The sequence below is a fragment of the Triturus cristatus genome, chromosome 8, assembly GCF_964204655.1.
Source record: "Triturus cristatus chromosome 8, aTriCri1.1, whole genome shotgun sequence".
Classification (NCBI taxonomy): Eukaryota; Metazoa; Chordata; class Amphibia; order Caudata; family Salamandridae; genus Triturus; species Triturus cristatus.
In genome coordinates, this window is record NC_140591.1 from 697,962,676 (window position 1) to 697,980,333 (window position 17,658).

Consider the following 17,658-nt stretch of genomic DNA (forward strand, 5'->3'; position numbering starts at 1 on the left):
ATAGATCTAACCAAGGCTCTCCCCACTGCTGAAAGAGACCTTGCGCCACTTCGGAGTTCAGACGCCATTCGTGATCCATCATGCACCGGCGGCTGAGTTCGTCTACTCTGGCGTTCAGAGAGCCCGCCAGATGTTGAACCACTAGGGTGACGCCCTGGTGTTCCAGCCACGTCCTGAGGCGCAGAGCCTCCTGACAAAGGGTCCACGACCCCACCCCGCCCTGTTTGTTGCAATACCACATGGCGGTGGTGTTGTCCGTGAACACCTGCACGACACTTCCCCTGACAGAGGGAAGGAAGGCTTTCAGTGCAAGTCGGATCGCTCTCAACTCCAACAGGTTGATGTGGAGGCGAGACTCCGCCGGAGACCAGAGGCCTCTGATCTCCACCTCTCCCATATGGCCACCCCATCCCAGGAGGGACGCATCCGTCACCACAACATGCTCCGGTTGGGGAAGGGAGAGGCTCCTGCCCGTGACCCAATCGCGGTCCGTGAGCCACCACTGCAACTGCTGTGCAGTGCCCTCCGAGATCAACACATGGTCGGACAGGTTGCCGTGATGCTGGGCCCACTGAAACTTCAGGTCCCACTGCAGAGCCCGCATGCGCCGCCTGGCGTGATGCACTAGTAGGATGCAGGAGGCCATCAGCCCCAGAAGCCGCAACACTAGCCTGACCGAAACCCAGGATAGAGGCCGAAAGATGGGAATCAGGGCCTGAATATCCCGGACCCGCTGTTCCGGCGGATAGACCCGGAACTGCGCCGAATCGAGAACCGCTCCGATGAAGAGGAGCTTCTGAGAGGGACTCAGGTGTGACTTCGGCACGTTGATGGAAATCCCCAGCAAATGCAGGAGATCCGCCGTAGTCTGGAGGTGGGAGACGACTGCCTGGGGCGAGCCCGCCTTCAACAACCAGTCGTCGAGATAGGGGAAGACTGGAACCCCTGATCTGCGCAGATGAGCTGCGACCACCGCCATCACTTTCGTGAACACCCGAGGGGCACTGGTAAGGCCGAAGGGGAGCACGGTAAACTGAAAGTGCTCCTGACCCACCGTGAACCGCAGGTAACGCCGGTGGACCGGCAGGACGGGGATGTGGAAATATGCGTCCTGCAAGTCCAACGCTACCATCCAGTCTCCAGGGTCTAGGGCAGCTAGAACCTGAGCCAAAGTTAACATTTTGAACCTTTCCTTCCGGAGGAAGGCATTGACGTTCCGGAGGTCCAAGATAGGGCGCAGGCCCCCTTTGCCCTTCTTGGGCACCAGAAAGTAGTGGGAATAACAATCACGACCTACTTCTGGGCTCGGAACGCGCTCGACGGCCCCCTTGGCCAAGAGGGCCGAAACTTCCTCGTGGAGAAGATTCAAATGATCCCCCGAGATACGGTGGTGCTGCGGTGGCATGGCTGGAGGGGTCGTCTCGAAGGGGAGGGAGTAGCCCCTTCGGACGATTTGCAGCACCCACCTGTCCGATGTGATGGACCGCCAGTGGAGCAGGTGATGGCGAACTCTGCCGCCCACTGGCGTGGAATGGGCCTGAAAGCTCGGACTAGGAAGGCTTTGAGGCGGATGCTGCCGGGGTGGATGTGGGCTGACCGCGTCGTCCTCCAGAACCGCCTCGGCGGAAACCACGTCCGCGACCGCGCGCAGGTTGGTTCTGCGGCTGGTGGCTAGGCTGACGTGAGGAGGCACCCCTTCCTTGGCCACGAAAGGGGCGAAAGGCGGAAGTTTGCGACCGCGGGGCCGAGAGGCCCAAGGACTTGGCGGTAGCCCGGGAGTCCTTAAAGCGATTCAGCGCACGGTCCGCTTTCTCACCAAAAAGGCGAGTGCCATCAAAGGGCATGTCCATGAGAGTGCTCTGGACATCCCCCGAAAAGGACGTGGACCGCAGCCAGGCGTGACGTCTAAGCGCCACCGTGGTAGAAATCGCCCTACCCAGCGAGTCCGTAGTGTCAAGCCCACATCGGATTGCATGTCGTGCTGCATCCCTCCCATCGGCCAGAGCCTAGGTAAGTCGTGTCTGGGCCTCCTCCGGGCACAGGGGCAGCACGTCCTCCACCGTATCCCACAGAGAGTGGGAATAACGGTCCAAAAGACAGGCGGTATTCAAGGACCGCAGACCCAAACTAAGGGAGGAGAACAGCTTTTTGCCAAACTGTTCCAGTCTCTTGGAATCCCGGTCCGGCGGAGCGGTCGGGAAGGAGGATTGGGAGGTAGAAGCCTGGATAACCAGACTCTCGGGGGTGGGGTGTTGGGACAGAAAACTGGGGTCGCCCGGAGCAGGGCGGTGGCGCCTGGCGACGTTCCTGTCCACAGGAGGGACTGTGGAGGGCTTGGACCAGGTGCCCTGCAGAACGTCAGTGAGGGCCTCATTGAATTGCAGCAGAGGCTCAGTGGAGCTTGCTGCAGACTGAAGCACCTCAGTGAGGACGTTAGTCCTCACAGCCACGGCAGGCAGCTCGAGCCCAAGGGCTGCGGCCGCCTTGCGCAGCACCACAGAGAAAGCAGCTCCCTCCTCCGAAGCCACAGTCGGAAGAGAGATGAATCCAGTGTCTGGTGAGGTATCCAGACCACTGGCCTCCCCCAGTTCATCTGCCCAGTCCTGTGACAGCTGAGCCTGAACGGCCATAGGGTCATTGGACCCCTCCCAGTCGCCCCCGTCATCCGATTCCTGGTAAACAGGAGGAAGGATCGGAGCTGGACGATAGACATAATGTGTCTCTAACGGCGCCGTACGCGGCGTCCATCGACGCCGTAACGGCGCCGGATCCGGAGCGGGGCTGAACTGGGGCTCGACGCCGAGCGGAGCCGGCGTCGGAGGTGGAACCGGTGTCGATGCCGGCGGTGGAGGCGTGACGAGGTCGACAGGCGTCGGCAGGGACTCGGGGACGAGTCCCTCGGGAACCTGCGGCGTCGGGGCCGAAGCCGGCGCCGGGGCCGGAGCCGCCGGCATGCAAGGTTGCCCAGTCGGGTCCGCGGGGCCCGAAGGCGCGCCAGCGGGCGTCGACGGCGGAGCCAGGCTCCTCATGGCCGAGAGGAAGGCACTGACTTCCACCGGCGTCGCATCAGTCCCAGGGACCGGCGGGTATGGGGACTTGCGCGGCGCCTGCGGCACCGCTGGAGCCGCGGGGGTGGAACCACCCTGACCCTCGGCCGAGTCGCGCGACCGGCGAGGGGAGTCCGAAGAGCGGTGTCGCCTCTTGGACTTCTTGGAGTGCTTCGACTTACCCGAAGACTTGGAGCCAGACGAGCGATGATGATGTCGGCTGCGGCTCCGCGACCGATCCTTGGACCTCCTCCTGGACCGGGATCGAGAGGGGCGCGGAGCCGAGTGGCGAATCTCGAGGAGCTTACGGGACCGCTCCCGTCTAGCCTTCGAGGTCAGGGCCTTGCAGTCCGAACACGACTCCGCGTCGTGGTCGAGGCCCAAACAGTAAAGGCACTGGCGGTGATGATCCGTAACCGACATCAAGCGGTTGCAGTCAGCACAGGCTTTGAAACCAGGCATCCTACTGGCACCGGAGTCGAGACAAGATCAAAAAGGATCAAAAAACTTAGTCAAAAAAGACTAAAAGGGGTAGCTCTCCCGGATCTGCGCTTACTGGCTCGGAAAAAAGAAGAACTGACGTCAGCACGCGAGGGCGGCGTCTAAGTACTCCGACGACGTCATTCCGGCGCACGACGCCGACGACGGACGGGGAGCCGCAGACGACGCCTAGCGACGCGCAAGGGGTATTGCTGACGAAAAATCTTCCGGATCCAGTCTGACGCCTGGGGATATTCTAAGGTGAGGAATCTAACTAACGTGTTTCTTTCAGATGGGCAGTACAACTTTGACAATGCTGTTGTGAAAGGCCAAACAATCACCAGAGGGGCGTCCTACTGAAAGCAAAGACCAAACCTCCTTTAGGGGAAGATACCACTGTATGTCTGTGAGATGACACAATGTAAGATTGTCTGTCTTCATAGTTAGCTAGCTCGCCAAATGAATGATGAAGGACATCAAAGCGTCGCAATTTCAGTCTCAGCGCTATATCCTTCAGGTATCCAGACACAGTAACCATGACCATGTAATTCTGAACATAGGTCCCTTCTACTGAAATAGCGGAAGCACGTTCTAAAAGCAACGGGCCTATGGAGGATGGGGCAGTGAGTGGTGGGGTTTAAAGACAGAACTTGAAGGCACCTAACAATAGCGCCATAAAAAATAAGAATCACTGTAGATAAGCAAAGATGAGAATATTAAGCGAACGAAGATCGTTTCCAAAACATAAAACAACAGTTTTTAGAAGGGGAATCTTGGCTGCAGACCAAGCTCAAATCCTGCATCCAGTGCTCAAGACAAGGGAACCCCAATATTGTCTGAGCACGCACTTGCACTATCATCAAGAACATAATGTGTATAAATGAACTCCTTAAGTTATGATACCATGCAAAATGGCAGAGCTTTAAGGAAACCACTGAAATCTAGCACAGAACATCACATTTGTGAATGAGTAGCAGGACCGAAGCTTGAGATGCACATACTGCAGGACGAAATAGACAAACTCAGACTTCAGGGCTAAAAGAACCAGTGTCAGGATAGCTACATGAGAACCTCCCTAAGAAAAAGGAATTCTGGAAATTTGGAATACACCCTATTGCATCTTGCCCAGAGAGAGAAGGTGCCCTGCTGGAAAACACATCAAGGCCAGTAGATGAGCAGAAAGAAAATGGAGTTAAGCACACACAATCCTGAAAAATGAGAGGAAATCCTAATGCACAATTCAGGGGCCTCAGCAGTTTGAACTGATAGAATGCCAGCTCGGATGCATGAAGGAACCTTCTTCTCAGAGGACATATATGCTCCTTCAAGGATGCATTAAGAGTTTGGTAGGAGAGGATGGGGGAGGAGGAGAAAGAAGACTGCTGCTTTTGGTCTCAGTATTCCTTGAAAACAGCATGGCCCCTGTAGCCATAGACTGGCACAAACTATAGTCCTGGTAGCCTGGGGTTTCCAACAAGGTTGTATTCTCATGTAGCTTTTGAATCTCCTGTACCACAGATGGGAAATTTCCCCGAAAATATCCCAGTCCTGAGATCGAACAGAAAAGCATTTCCATGTAAATATGTCTAAGGCCAAGTAATGTTTTCATCTAAGTAGGAACTGTTGAAGGCTATATCAACCAGATTTGCCAGGACCAAACCAAGGAGATCAATGAGATGCATCTATGCTTGTGTCCAAAGGGTCACCGAAAATCCATAGACCCGGTCACCGAACCCACAGTGTCTATACCAGATGTTGTCAATCAAAAATTACGTTTATTAGTTAATACATAAAAAACAAAAACACATAAAATCCACAGCATAATAAAAAAAATACATATATAAAATCCACAGCATATTAACCAATACAAATAAATGTAAAATCATAAAATGTCCACTTCAGGCAATATAAGCACAGGTACAAAAAGCCTAAAAATCGTACATACAAGATAAAAATATGGAAATGTTGACTAATATGAAACCATTGGCTTTCCTGTGTCGCGCACTAAAAGACCCTCAGGCAACGGATGACAGGTTAGAAATTTTGGGTCATTTGGAGCAGTGCGATGATGACGAGCAACTTGGCAGCGGGCAGCCTGGAAATAGGCCTACATAACAAAGCAGACATAATAGGATCCAACAGTGACTCATTAAAAGGCAGTTAGAACTCAAATGTTGAGCGACTGGGCTGGACGGTATCTAGCACCATGGCAGTCTTTACCTCTGCAACTGGCAAAGGCAATTCCAGGAGTTCACGCATATTGCAAAAGAGCATCTTAAAACAAAGAATGCTCTCTGACAGGACCACCAAGGGGCAATCAAGGTCAACTTCAGAAGAAGTTTTTAAATCATTGGCATTTTTGTAATCCAAACCTGGATCTTTAAGAGAGCCTGAAAAAGAGAGATTAAATCTACCTTTCCTTCTCAACATGAAAGCCTGTAAATGAAATTTGTACAAGGTCAGCAGAAAGCCAGAGCTTGGCCTTCTTCATGTGTTCCACATTTCCCAAAACTTCCTCGTACGTAGGTAACTCTGAAAGTGGATCTAGAAACAGCACTTGGAGGATGTTGGTGCCAGCACAGATAATGAGACAATTGGCGTAGCTTTCAGTGGCATAAGAATGTCTGCTGCGGTTTGGGACGACAAAAGCAAAAACAACAAATGGACGGAATGCTGAACAAATCAAACATTCACCCCCAGTCACAGATCTAGGTTAAATCCATTGTTTCTTTGCTCACCACGCTACCACAGTTTAGTCCCAGCCATATGCAAATCAGTCTTGACCATGCTCCCCAAGGGAATAGCCCAGTCTGAACTGCCAGGCAAGTTCTTCCCTGGACCGGAAACAAGCATCCTGGGACCGGGGTCAATAGCATCAGTGGGGTCGACTGGTGCTGGGTTCCACCAGTGGACCCACCATCGAAGATCCCGCAGATGCCTTGAGGCCCAATGAAGCACCAGAAGGGGCAGGAGGAGGTCAGAAATCAGCATAGACTGGGTGAAAACTGCCTCTAGAGCAGGTCAGCACCAGGAGGTGGAAAAGACAGAAGTGGTTACAGCAGAGCCAAGAGAGTCCAGCAATGAGCTCATGTCCTTCTGAACAGGAAACAGTTCTAAAAGCGATGTCTATGTTGGACTAATAGAAGAACCCTGCCAATAAGACCTGCTTGGCAACTGGAAACATAGTGGCGAGTCCTCTCTTTGATACTTCCTGAACTCGGTGTGGGAGGACTCCCCCAGGGATAAAGCCACCCACCTTTGTACCTGTTTCAAGAATGGCAGCTTAAGAGGCGATGGCCCCATTACTCATTATGTCCTCGAGATATAAAAAATAAACGTAACCTCCTGGTCCCATTGAATGTATGAAGACACATTCATAAGTAGAACTGAATATATCAGCTGGATCTATACTCCAAGATTAGATGCCTTGGGGGTCTTAAAGGATCCCTGAGAGTGACAGGAATGATATGTATGAGATTCTGACCCTTTCAAAGGTGACCTTTACCATAAGACACAGCAAAACCAATTTTGAAAGCAAAATGACAGTAGATCTGTGTTGAAGGTTGCAGAAAAAAAGAACTGCCATCAGAATGCTGGAGAGGCACCATATACACGTGACATCACATCGAAAGAGGCATAGACGTGGAGCTGGAACCACGGCACCACCTACCAGTGCAGGGGAGCCATTTCAACTTTTCCAGATCCAGTCTGGCACCTGCAGCTTTTTGAGGTGAGGAAGCTGCAGGTAGAAATATCCATCAACACTGAGAAGGGTTAACAGCATGGAAGATAGGGGCTCAGAATAGGAGTGAGAAAACGGTGAGTTAAAAACAAAATATATGTCACTGGATATCAGGGAAACAGAAACCCTACAAGTTGACGAGAGGAAATATATGAATTTAAGACACTCTGTAAAATAGCTCAGACATAGAGCAGTACAAGGAGAGAGCCCTGCTTAAAATGTAATTAGTAGAGGATGAGAGATCACTTTTTAGTTTTTGAAAAGTGTGTTGTTGATCCAGGTAGAGGAATAAACATACTGCGACGAAAGTAAAAAATAATTTGTACATACGTCATTTAGTTAATAGGCGATATCATAATGGAACAAAACAATCATATAGTTTTCCTTCAGTGCTACCTTTCATCGGAGACGCTTATTGTTTTAATGCTTTTGTAATGCTTTTGAAACACTATACTTTTGAAAATCTTTTAGGCTTTCTTTAAGAAGAACTCTGTAAGGAATTGATACTTAGCTAAGTGTTTAATATATGAGGACAGGAAGGGAAAACGGAAATGAATGGGTGATGGCTCCCCATTATGCATACAAGCAATAATAAAAATTAAGTTTCAAGACTAAGCAGGGGTTATGGCTTCACTCTTAAACATGTTAGGCACCATGGCTTGAAGTTGCAGCTCAACTGTGAAATTCATTTCAAATCTAAATGGCACCATGGTGCTATTCAGGAAAGGCAAATGACACATAAGTGTTTCTGAGTAGCTTGGATAATAATGGTCTTGGATTAAAAAAAAAAAAAACCTTTAATAAAACGTTGTTTGTACTCAAACTGGAAATCAGATTTTATTGATGATCGGGAGCAGCTGTAATTTGTGCATGTGTAGCATTGCAGCGTATATTTATGGTCCATGCTTAATTTGTAAAAAACATAAGTGCCAGGCCTCAAAGTTTTGCTTAGAAGACCAAGGCCGAAACTACTGTACGTCGGGGTGCTGAATAACAAGGCTGCATAGTTGTGAAGCCATCTCATGCCTCTTTGATCCACCACCAGAGGCTCTCTGCCCCTTTACCTCACTCTTGTAGCGTCCTGCTCTTTCTGTTTGTCTGCCTTTCTTTTCCCCTAGTGTGCTTTTCACTCTATTGCTGTGGGTAGAAGTCTAATGAGGAAAAACAAGTGCTGGTACCCATGTGTCGGTGGGCCCCACCTACAACCACTGGCTCAAATTAAGCACTGTTTACTTTTATGACAACTGTTGCTGTGGAGACGTCAAGGTTGCTCATGGTAGCAGCGAAATAACCAGCCACTACAAGGCTGTAAACAGGAGTTCAAGATAAATCAAAGATTCTGGGGTTTTCAACCTCCATTTTGATTACAATCAAGCTTACCTAGCATGATCAAATGTGGTCAACTAGCCAGTGCAAGGATTACAAATGATAACAGGAAGAAAGGAAAAAAGGTGTTGTAAATGCAGGATACAAATGTCATCTTTATGGACAAGGAGTGGTTTTTGTATTTGTCAGTGTGGAAAAAGAAGAGGAGAAAAGGGAGCAAGATAAGTGACATCAAAGAGTAGAACTGGAAGAAACAATTCTTGCAGAATTAAAATGTTCTTTGTGATCAGGTTCCAGTAGATCAGGGACAAGGCATGCTCATAATTAAATACATTAGACCAAGAGATTGAGAGGTTAGCAACCACTGGAAGTAAATGGTTCAGGCAATGAATGGGATAAGGGAGAGGCATCAAACACAGACGGATCTATGCGCCATCTACATAGGAAGTAAAACAGAAGACAAACATACCAAACTTGCTGCACTGTTTTTAACAGCACAATGCATGTATAACGAGAAGGAGTCATAGCACAAACCTAATAACTAGTTGGGGTACCTCTTAACAAGTCTTTAGTGCAACGAAGGAGGATGGGTTGAGGGAAGCAGAAAACAGAAGAGCTAGTAACTCAGCTTCAAAGCAGGGAAGGGGCTACAATGAATTAGACCTCCTGAAAGGATGAAAAGCAGTGCAATAAAGAGGAAGCAAGAGCTGATAATTAGCACGGAGAAGCAACTGGAAATGAAACGGTTGCTAGGCATCAAGTGAGTGTTCCACAGATGTCTTCCATAACCCGTAGATGCTGGTTGCTGCTTGGGAAAGGATTTATGGCAGTTGCTATCTTGGGTAAGCCAAATCCACCAATCATCTTGTAGTGCCAAAAAGTGTCTTCAGCAAAGGAATCCGATTGGCACATCTATCATTCATGCAAGGAATGAACCATGTGCCCTCGAGACACACCTGGCGACCCACAAGGATGGCAGAGACTAGACAGACTCTGATGAAGGCAAGGTTGTAATAACATTTTGTTTTTACTCTGCATTAATGTTGTTTCTTCAGGCAACCCAGAGGCAAGAACCCAAGGAAAGAAAATCAGCACACAATGAACAAACTAACATTTACTCAACATTATATAAACACGGTAAATACCTGTGAGAATTGTCCGTCGTTTACACTGTTCTTCCACTCCCCCTTGCCTCTTGCCAGATAAAGTGAACGGCATCTCAAAGACAAAACGACGAATATTGTGACTTCTTTCAAATTCAGTTCTCCTCTCCTGCAGCTCCTTTTCTTCAAAGTATGGGGTTACGTGGGTGACCTGAATGTAGGCATATTTAGAGTCCAAATCCTTAGGATTTACCTTGGGGACGTGAGAGAAACAGACAGGACATTTGGGTAACATCTTAAACAGAGAGTAACAATACTATAATATCCAATAGATTTTTATGAACCAATTTTTAAATCATTTTAAAATCCACCAAAGGGTATGTCCGCTTAAATGAGGTTACTTCCTGTTGAGCCAGAAACCTTTGCCACTTTCTGCTTGAAAAGATCAAAAAGGAAATAAGCATAGAAGAGTACTTTACTTACTAGAAGACAGAAAAAAGTACAGCCATCCTTGATTTATTTACCTAGTGCAGGGCATGACAGGCTTGATTTGCACATAGTTTACAATTTTAAACATCACTGACAAGCCAGCATTATCAGTGCTGCACTTTGTCCACCTTCTGTGAAAATACAAGTAAAATTACCTAAGGCGGGAGAGGTTTGCTTTTGCAAGGCCATGTAGAAAAAAGAAATACGGAAAGGTGCTATGTTGAATGAGCTCACACTCCCAGGAATAGGAGTAGAGGACCAAAACCTTAAAAGGAGCGTCTCATCAAGAGGAGCCTCTCCATGGTCACTTCAATGTAACACAACAGGACTGAAGCACAGGGATTTTTTAAATAAAAGAAAAGGTGCAGAAATTAAACTCCAAATCATGCAAAGAGCATCAGATCCATTCTGGGAAGGATTTTCTTTTGTCTAAGGTAAAGAGAAACATAATCCACATAGAGACCCATTGTATGAGCTGAGCACCAAACAGCTTGCATTTGGGCAGGTGGGAGCATTATACATACATGTGCTAATTGTTAGTTTTACCATTAAAAAAGCATTTAAATCTGGGAAAGAGCCAATGATTAACACTGTGCACGCACAACAGAACTAAAACAGTCCATAAATAAAACATGACTTGGTAAGTGGGCATCCGTTGTCGCTATTGAGTGGTGTGACCCTGTGATTTCACAATGCTCATTGCATTTGGCTGTGAACTTCCCCATGGGGAGAGGGAAAGACCGTGAATAGCAGCCGCCTTGCTTCCCTGGTGGCTGAAGAGATGCTCAGTTTCACACTGGATTTGCAAGATCACAAATGTATCACAGCTCCAGCATTGGGCCAATTTTGCTCTGCATGATTGTCAGACGATTCTGCCAAGACCTCATCTTTTAAGTTGCACACAGAGTAAAGGCATCCACTAGATGGGTGTTCACCAGGCTGTAAATGCCCATCAACATCAGACCAGCTCCATACTCTCATTCAAAAACAAAAGCTGAAGACACCTCCTAAGGGCGCCCTTAACCCGACATTCTACCCTTGATATCCTCAAATAATTGTTCCCACAATTCCTGTACCTTCCCATTGGTCATACTTCTGTTCAGCACCCTCTTGATCTCAAGCTAGGTTCACACTTATTAACACATATAAACAAACAAAATGCAGGTCTGCTTCTGAAAACTGCATGTGGCTTGAAATGCACAGCTTAAACTCAGAGCCAAGCTGGGAGGTCTGCAAAGAACAGCCAGAAAACTAAATACAAGGTGGGTTAGAGGCCTTGTGGTACCAAGCTACTGAGCAGAAGATAAGCAGAGGGAACACATGCGAGTAGCGGGCAGGAGTGTGGCTGTGGCATTTCTACTGAAGCAAACAGATGGCAGAGTACAGGCTGGAAATAGGATAGCCAGGGCATACTGAGATCAAAGAAAAACTAAAAAAATATTTCCATTAGTGTATATGTGTGACCATTCATCTTGCACTGGTACCAATATTGTTTGGTAGACCTACTTATCATTAAAGTACTGTCTTTAACAAACTAAATACAAATATTACAAATAAACATGCACTACAACATGCAAAATCGTTTTAAGGCACTCTATGGTTCCTGGTGCTCACCGACTTTAAGAGTGAAGTCTGAGTTCAATATGAACTCTGATTTGGCTTTTGGTATGTTAGTTCAAATATGATAACTCATAAGCGATAATTTGCAATAACTTGTTAAGTCTTCTGAATCATTATACCTTGCCAGAGTCCTGTATCATCTTGACATTTTCAGAACCAAATTTATCAGAGTATAGCTTCAGTAGCCTCTGGGATATTTCGGAGAGAGGAGTGAGCTTGGGCTCTTTGTAAATGTACTCCTTCCCGTCTTCATCCTCAAAGAATCCCTGTGGAATAAAAGAAAATTAGTAATCGTACTGGGCAATGCCAGTTGGAGAAGGTGGTTAAAATGAAAACTGAAATGGACGATGCACCAGTGGAATTTCCTTCTCAAAACAATACAGCATGAGAAAAAGGGCCCACAGTGTGAAAAAGTAGTCGCCATACCTACTGAGTAAATATTTTGGAAGATAATTAAGCTTCTCCTAAAACTACTTTTCATACATCTAATCTCCACAGCCTTTTCTCACCATTTGATCAGATGTCTCACTTTATAGTGAGCCACAAATTTTCATAGAGGAGTCTTGCAAATCTACAAAGTCTTAGATGTCCAGGAGAACTCTTGCTGCATAACACCTGCTCTGGCAGATTGGCAATATCATAAGAAATCTGCTGAAGCGTGGCCAGATATGGGTATTAGGACATCAACAGGTTTTTCTTTGCCAGGAATATATATTTCTTGTGGCAAAATCTTTCCCCACACATCCTAAACGCAAATGGTTGGGAACATTGGAGTATTTTTGTTATACATAATTTGCACACTTGTGTCTGTATATTTTGGAATAATGTGTAGGCACAAACATTGGGTATGTAAGGTACCGACAAGATTAGTAATCAGCCACAAACCTGTTCGTCCTTCTGAACACTGAAGAACCTAGGAGGAAAACTTTTTACTCCAATTAAAATGCATTTACCTCCAAATCAAGAAGAAAGGATGGCATGGAGTGTCGGTTTGAAATGTTGCTTGAAACCAGAATAATCGTGACTTGGGCCTTACTAGTGCCTTGGAAAATTGTGGCACTCATGCAAACCCCATGAACAGGAGTCCCAATTACAAGTGATTTGCAATAATTCAGCAAATTCTCAACATGAAAATATTGATAAGCGAAAACTGTTGATATTTACTAGGGGAAAAAGCCCAGAGAATACAGGGCATGCAGATTTTGCTGCCGCAAGTACCAACATCTGCGCACTATTGCCCATTTAAATGGGCAAATATAATTGCTGGTATTTATTGGATGCAATAAAGTACAAACAATGAAACACCCATAATTGGGTCCTTAGCAGAAGCATGGTCAAACATAAATCTTTGGTTTCCTGGAATAGGAAAGGGATTTTTTTCCATCATAGCATGCAGTGGAAAAAAATAATGGAAGATTCTCTCAGATCTGTAGGTCGATGTCTTTGGTGGTGATGTTGTGGCAAGCCATGCTTAGAGCACAGGACCGATGCTCCATTATGACGACCAGTCATTGATGGCCGCAAGAAGGAAGCAGGTTGCAACAAACGGTCTCAAAAAGGTCCTTGTAGCTCTGGAAGGGCCCTTTCAGCCCAGGCACTCTAAATAGTCCTAGTGGTATGGGTGGGGAAGAGGAACAGAGTGTGGTTGGAGGTCCTGAAAATTGAGAAAATTGAGAAAATAGCTACAGGGCTAAGTCTACCGGACATGGAGCTTCACTATATTGCTGCACAATTGCAGCAAGAGGCGAAGTGCTGTTTTGACAGTCTGAACTAGGAAATTGGACTCCAGGGGGAAGAAGGGGATGGCTGTGGATGGGATGCTACTGCCCGGACTAATGAGAGGAGCACATCACCTCCGAGACACCCCTGCGTGTGGTCTGCCATGAGGCTGCGAAATGGGAATTGGCCATCTAAGCACTCCACCGTTCAGTAGGTCTCTGCTGATTGAGTGGCTACAGCCATTTACAGGAGTCCATGACACTAGCAGTATTTGGGGGGAAGGGGTGCATTACCCTAAGTGGCATGCATACAGGGTCAAGTTCATAATCTTTGAGAAGGTTTGAGAGCCCTTCCGCATAGATAATGGGAAGTTCCTGCAATCTGTGAAACTAGCGGACACAGCCAGGGAGGTTTGGATAACTTTTCCTGGGGTCCCAGACACCTCCAAGAATATGCAGGTGTTTCTAGTGGTCGGTGGAGGGCATAGATTTGTTTCAAGGCTGAATAAAACACTGACTGATGACACACCTTTAGTCACAATAAAGGAAACAGGTTTGTGATGGTGACCATCCGACTTCTTTGACGGACGAGGACTGAACAAAAACTTGTATGCAAGTACCGGAAATTGCAAGTAATGCGTGGTTCAAGCTGATGCATTTTAATTCTATTCATCGCACATATCTTACATCCATTAGACTGCAGAGAATATCTCTCTTCCAAATGTGCTGAGCCAGGAGCCACGGTTTTGCATATGACGTGAACATGTGGAAAGTTGTGGAGTGTTGGGAGGTGGTGGTATGAGGCATCAAACAAGTGCCACATATTAGACCCGAAGCAACATTACAATACTGCTTACTGACCATCATACCACAGCCAAAGCGAGGTAAGATGCAGCACAGGTTTGCAACCCTGGGATTGTTCCAGGCCAAATGGGGTATAGAAATCCATTGGCTATGCAACAGGGTCCCTATTGTGTATAAATGAGGTGAGGACGCAGTGGAGTGGGCTGTAGCGGAGGACGTATAACTAAAAAGAATTGGGATAGGTTGAGAGGGCAGAGTGAGATCCGAGTGAGTGGGCTGACATGAAATTGGGTCTACAGGATTGGCAGGATAGAGGAGATGAGTGAGGTGGGTGTTGCGGCAATGTGGCTGAGAGAGCCGATGAGTCATAACTGGTGATATTGAGTGTCAGCCACAGGTTAGGCACAACTGTTGCACAATAAGAAAACACTGACAACGGATAATGGTGCAATGAGGAGATCAAATGAAGAATTTTGTGAGCATAGGGAGTAGTGGCATGGGAGTAAAATGTAATTCTGCTTTGCATGCATATGCCAACGTACATACAGTGTGGAGACCATGTAGATGGTGCGGTACATGACTACTATGTATAAATGTGGCCTTGTTTTTATTGTTGACTATGTTGCCATCAGGTTGGATGGCCGAGACTCCAAATAAAGTTATAAAAAATTGCCTTTTTGCTATGGGTGGGAGATCACCCAAAGACTATTGTGCCTGGGGCTCCAAAAATCCTGGTGCCAGAGCTGTTTGAGCTCCATACAATCAACAGCCTGAAGGAGAGTACATGCAAAAAACATATGTACATCAACATTGTGACAGTAGACAAGAATTGTGGGTGATACCGACTCGAAGAGTATCATCATCGAGCATGCCAGCATGATGACCCAACTATGTAACGCATGTGAGGATCTCATGAATAAAATGCACGTTTATAGGGTGGTTCTCTACTCAGGACAGAATTCTAAGAGCACTCCAAGCGAATAAAGTGAAAATGCAATCAACATTAGAGGTCATATGGCATTTGTGGATAAAGTGACTGCTACCATGTGTTAACCATGACCTAATTAATATAAATTACATTTTCACATCACCTACTTTGCAGTACTCTCCTTGTTTATTTAATTTTATGTTAAAGGTATTTAAACGGCACACATTCTGTCAGTGGCATGACTATGCAGCCTATTCAGGTACGATGCCTTCACGCCTTGGTTTGGAGGATTACATAGCAGACCAGAGTATGGTATTGTGTGCGAGTTGTGGTACATAGGAGGCAGTGTGGGGATATTTGATGTTTTTCAGTTGACAAGAAGATATATTATAAGTCACCTGGTTATGGCTGAAGGTTGCAAAAAGATGCTTATGTGCAAACTGGTGTATTTGATGTTCCACAGAGCTGATATACATGTGGGCTTATTTGGACTTTTTTGGGAGGGTGTTAAGAGTTCTGTTTAGCCATGTACTGTTGCATGATGGTTTGACTGCAAAAGGCTGCGGGCAGGCTGGTTTAAGTTGCCTATTTGTGCAGTTTTGGGTGGATGATGGTGTTGTGTATGGAAGTTAATGTGGGTTGTTATTTAATGGAAGTTGGGAGCATACTGAACTTCGGTGTCATAGTGGGAAGAAAGAACAGTAGTATAAAAAAAATGAAACGAATGTGAAGGTGCTGAACAGTGACTACTGAATCGGTCTGTTAAAATGTGAAAAAGAAAATCCTAAAAGTATGACCAACAGCAGAAGTATTTATGAAATCTTTACGCATGAGGAAGCGCAGGCCAGAATTTCCAAAGAGCAGTAAGTCAATTTAAAGTCAGCAACTCTGATTGCGAAGCCGGCAACATGGACACAACGTTTACTGGTTTACGCCGAATGGCGAGGAATTATTGTTCACTTAAAAACCATTCACAGGAAGGCTCTTAACCAGACTGGAAAGTCTGTAACGTTTAGCAGTCGTTTGAGTGTCTTTCAGACCACCAGCTTATAAATAGGGGAAATGGGCCATATCCTGCGGTCATCTAATAAACCCTGCATACCACAATGTTCAACATGGGGCTGCCGAATTTACTATTTGAAAGTAATGTAAAAGGCAACCAGTTCGAAAGTCAGAAGTTACTGGACAGTAAGAAATAAACCTCAGACACAACTTCCCTCTTTCGCACCGATACGGCTGTTACCTAGGAGGACCCTGCCTTAAAAGGATTTTCACATTAGGTCAGCAAATGTGAAATGGTCTTCTAAAGTTACGCAATTACTCTTTTGGGTTACATTTAAATACACAGGCTATTGATGTAGTCTATTGAATAAAAACATTTTATTTTAAGATTTTATTAGAAGCTATTTCAGGGCTTTCACATCAACTAGGTAAAACAAAATAACAAATCGATTATGTATTGGCTGTGCTGGTTAACACCTACTCTCAATGTCTAAGGCAGCCTTTTAAAAAGAGTTTCTTCCAAGGAGAGTCAGATATGTGGCTGGGAAGGAAGGAGGTATAACAGGAAGTGGCAGTAAAGGAACCAGAGGAGGACTTCACAGGCTATAGATCTCTGAGACTCATAATTCTTGCTAACCTGATCCTAAATCCAGGCTATGGTAAAGACCAGGAATCTGCGTTTAAGTCAACTGCCTAACCAGAATGAGGGCAGGCAATGTAACAAAAAAAGACAACCGAGGGGGCTCAAGAAAGGTCACTAACTGTACTGCCCCATCAGATCATCTCAAAGATTAAACAGCAATCAGTTGGGAGCTCAGATGTTTGGCATGGATTTTCATGCTTACGAATACTTAGAAACTCAATTGGTTTATTAGTACGAGCTCTGTGCTAAATGGGACGGATGCTTGCAGGCCCGTCTAGGAGTGCCTGCCGCGCCCGTTTGGGAATTATTTTGCTCAGGGCTCACAAAACCACTACGTCTAATTAAGTTCATCAAAAAGCATAAGCAGGCTTATCTTCTAGATCTGAAATGTGGAGAAGAAAGGACAATAAGAGAGAAGATTGAAAAATACATATAATCTTTCCAGTTTTAAAACCAGTCTGTGCCTTGGGCTATTTAGAAGAACTGACCTCGTAGGGGTGGGAACAACAGATATGGATAACCGATTCCACTAATTTGAGGAGTTCTTTTGACATTTAATGTCGTGGTATGACATTTATAGGTTATTGAGTGAAAGGGGTTGAGGGAGTTTAGATGGGATTTAAATTTAAGGATTAACAGAAAAGCAAAGCAAAACACCCCAACTTGGTGGAATGAAGAGGTACACAACATTAATTCAACAAATGCGCCATACCCATAATTTGGAAATTGGAGTCATGGTTGATCAGTGGAATTAAA

The 17,658-nt window shown here is 46.2% G+C and overlaps 1 protein-coding gene across 8 annotated transcripts in view; it reads right to left on the reverse strand.

The window, feature by feature from the left end:
- Positions 1-17,658, reverse strand: part of DOCK9 (dedicator of cytokinesis 9) — a 1,069,784-nt gene that overhangs the window by 96,327 nt on the left and 955,799 nt on the right. For all 8 annotated transcript variants that reach the window (XM_085622123.1, XM_085622117.1, XM_085622120.1 and 5 more), the window contains 2 exons: positions 11,927-12,073; positions 9,741-9,951 (listed from right to left, as the gene is read on the reverse strand). In XM_085622123.1, the coding sequence (XP_085478249.1) occupies positions 9,741-9,951; positions 11,927-12,073 (358 nt within the window). The remainder of the gene's footprint in view (positions 1-9,740; positions 9,952-11,926; positions 12,074-17,658) is intronic.